Genomic DNA, 3,638 nt, shown 5'->3' with positions numbered 1-3,638 from the left:
ATAATCTAGACTGCCAGAGAGTAAACAATAATTTAGACTGCCAGAGAGTAAACAATAATCTAGACTTCCAGAGAGTAAACAATAATTTAGACTGCCAGAGAGTAAACAATAATCTAGACTTCCAGAGAGTAAACAATAATTTAGACTGCCAGAGAGTAAACAATAATCTAGACTTCCAGAGAGTAAACAATAATTTAGAGTGTTAGAGAGTAAAAAATAATCTAGACTGCCAGAGAGTAAACAATAATTTAGACTGCCAGAGAGTAAACAATAATCTAGACTGCCAGAGAGTAAACAATAATCTAGACTGCCAGAGAGTAAACAATAATTTAGACTGCCAGAGAGTAAACAATAAACTAGTCTGTGAGAGAGTAAACAATAATCTAGACTGACAGAGAGTAAACAATAGGTATAGACTGTCAGGGAGTAATCAATAAATCTTTTCTTGAAGGACTAGACAAAAATCCCCTGCTAGGGCACAATGAACAATCTAGACTAATAAGGAGTAAACAATAATGAAGTCTGCCAGAGAGTAAACAATAATCTAGACTGCCAGAGAGTAAACAATAATCTAGACTGCCAGAGAGTAAACAATAATCTAGACTGACAGAGAGTAAACAATAATCTAGACTGACAGAGAGTAAACAATAGGTATAGACTGTCAGGGACTAATCAATAAATCGTTTCTTGAAGGATTAGACAAAACTCCCCTGCTAGGGCACAATGAACAATCTAGACTGGTAAGGAGTAAACAATAATGTAGACTGTCAGAGAGTAAAAAATGATCTAGTGTATCGGGGAGTAAACAATAACCTAGTGTCAGAGAGTAAATAAAATTCCTGTCTTTCTAGGTGTAAACAATGATATTTATTAGTTATAACTTTGATAAAGTGACAAGTCATGTTGTCAATTATATATATATATCAATTTGAGTGTTACTTTTTGTAGTATATGATCTTTGTGACCCGATTGTGCTTCAGAGATGGTTCACTGATTTTGATTCGCTGTATATTCTAGTTTTCTTTTACCCCATAACTTGAGCTTCATTATATAGTTAGACCCTTCGTAACAGCAGTCATCTGACAGACTGCCAGAACCTTTCAGTCTATGTAAGGACCACTGCCAAACCTACGAACATATTTGAATTCGCTGCAGTTTGTTTCACAAAAATAGCACAGCCTTCAGTTGGATATTCACTGTGCTGTATTTGTTGGTATCAGTTAAACCTACTGAGAGGAGATACTCAGTGGTTTAATCTTCATGTTTCTATACTTTAGAATGAAAGTTTCAATTTTGTCTGCGTTTAACATAGTAGAGCGTCTTTATCAGTCTTAATATTCCACTAAAGTTTAGGTATTTAGTGGTTATATTTCATAATTATAATATTTCTCCCATTAAGATTAAGTGTTTTGGTGCATTTTTTAGATAATAGAAAATAAACTTCTCTTCGAGAAAGGAGTAAATACAGAGCCATCTGATGGAAATATAGAGAATATTATTCAAAATGACAGTGGTTTAGCTTTTGATGACGTCATCAAGAATTATAAGGAAATGGAAATAAAGGTGAGGTTAATTTTAATTATATCTTAATATGCTAGTGTTGATATTGCATACTGTAATTTGCTACGAAATAAACGTCCGATTTTCATGTGTAAACATTTCAACGAAAAATGGCAAAAAACCTTTGGTACATTAGGCTGTGACATCCTACTGGTGTTCTGTTCCTAGCCACGTGGTCCGATTGTTCCTCAGGTGTGTAACATCCTACTGGTGTTCTGTTCCTAGCCACGTGGTCCGATTGTTCCTCAGGTAGGCTGTGACATCCTACTGGTGTTCTGTTCCTAGCCACGTGGTCCGATTGTTCCTCAGATGTGTAACAGGGTTGGATGTTAAATGCGTAAATCCGGAATTTGAAAAATAAGATTCAGTGGGCATAAAGAGACACGTAGCTGTGTCGTCAGCTAACTATCGTCATTGGAAGCACGAGCTGCGCGGCTTGTGATTTTATTACGTCGCATTCCGGCTCGGTCGGTTTTGAATTACAGTTTGGGTGCAAAAAAATCGAGTCTGTGTTTATAAATATTTATTTTTCATACATATTTTGGGCTCAAGCATCTCCTGAAGGTAGCCTAACTTATTGGAAATTCTATTTGACAATGTCTTATGAAAAGTTGTTTTATTTATTTGTCCGAGTGAAAATGTACAATTTTGAAACCATTGTAAAAATACCATAAATTACTGCTTATAATCGAGCTGTTTGTAGCAGACATTCGCCGTGGTAACCAGTCCTTGTTGCCACTAGCGACCGAGTGTCCTGTGGAAAATATAAAGCGTAGTAACCAATGAACTATAGCTTCTTAATCAATCAATACTTTACTTTATCATTTGCACTTTTAATAGCATTTCATGCTAACTGATAAATTAGGATATTTAAAGGAAAGCCGTCTGGGCAATGACTTGTAGCAAAATAAAAACATTCTGGAATCTTATTTTTACACACTGCTGATTTAAAATGAACTAATTGGGAGGAATGTGGATAACACATGTGCAGTTAAGCGTTCTATTTATGATAAGTATTTTTTATTTTGGGAAGTGATTAGGTGATTATTAAGAAATAAACCGCTATACGTGTATATTTTTAAAACATAATTCTTGTGTCGCTTAAAGTTACAGACTTCAGCAGCTGAAAGTATTAAAATCTATGACAGAAACATCGCTGTAAAATGTTTAGCAATATATAGTATTCAAACTTTGTAAAACATGTAACTATATCGCTATGCTAAACGTTGTTTTTTTTTATCATTAAGCCTAATGTATCGTATTGCTTGGGGTCCAGGGATATGGTTACCTGTTCTGTCCCTTGATGAGTTAGCTTCGAAGCCAAACTCTCCTTGTTTTGTTATTATGTGCGTGTATTCAATAAATTTTATAATGTATCACAGAAAGTTCATACAAGTTAGTAGAACATGAAACATAAAATGTGTTAGTTAAGGTAAATTTTCTTTGTCCATTTTTCTATGTAATGTTATATCTCTCAAAGAAAAAGCAACTTAATATTTTGTTATTACAGTCATTTCCGATGTTTCAACCAATAACGACTCTACAAAGCTTTTATTTAGTTTGTTTTCGTATATTCACGAAAAGCTACCCGAGGGCTCAGTATCTACTCTACGTTTAAACTTACAGACAAGAGGGAAGGCTGCTAGTCAACGACATCCACCGCCAACTCTTTGGCTGCTCTTGTTTGTCCGAATAATGAGATTTGACCGACACCCGTATAAACCCACCCAGGACCCTAAAAGTGTGAAACGTGATTTTTTTTTTCGGTAATACAAAGTGTACACTGGTTCAACACTTCGGCACGCTAACTACTCTGACGCGTTTGGCACAAAGCTTTTAGAACGTTTTTTTCTTGTTATTTTCGTTTTAACGTATCGAAGATTGAGTGAGTTTGAATATTACACAGGCCTGCGAATTTAAACTTCATAAAAGTTGTTTTGGTTTTAATAACGGATTTCCCATAATTCAGTTACGCAGATTTCGAAAATAATATTCATTTTTCTATCACGTAAGAATTTTTTTACAAATCGGGAAGAAAAAAAAAACTCTTACTTAGATCAAATTATTATTTCATTTAC

At 34.6% G+C, this 3,638-nt stretch overlaps 1 protein-coding gene across 1 annotated transcript in view; it reads left to right on the top strand.

The window, feature by feature from the left end:
• Positions 1 to 3,638, top strand: part of LOC106475146 (putative leucine-rich repeat-containing protein DDB_G0290503) — a gene marked incomplete at its 3' end in the record, with an annotated part of 24,776 nt that overhangs the window by 2,322 nt on the left and 18,816 nt on the right. Inside the window, exon 2 of the mRNA XM_013935842.2 lies at positions 1,426 to 1,563. Within this exon, the coding sequence (XP_013791296.2) occupies positions 1,552 to 1,563 (12 nt within the window). The remainder of the gene's footprint in view (positions 1 to 1,425; positions 1,564 to 3,638) is intronic.

This window comes from Limulus polyphemus, unplaced genomic scaffold (assembly GCF_000517525.1).
Source record: "Limulus polyphemus unplaced genomic scaffold, Limulus_polyphemus-2.1.2 Scaffold8144, whole genome shotgun sequence".
NCBI lineage: Eukaryota > Metazoa > Arthropoda > Merostomata > Xiphosura > Limulidae > Limulus > Limulus polyphemus.
Note: the sequence above shows the minus strand (reverse complement) of the source record. Positions and strands in the feature narration are given on the sequence as shown.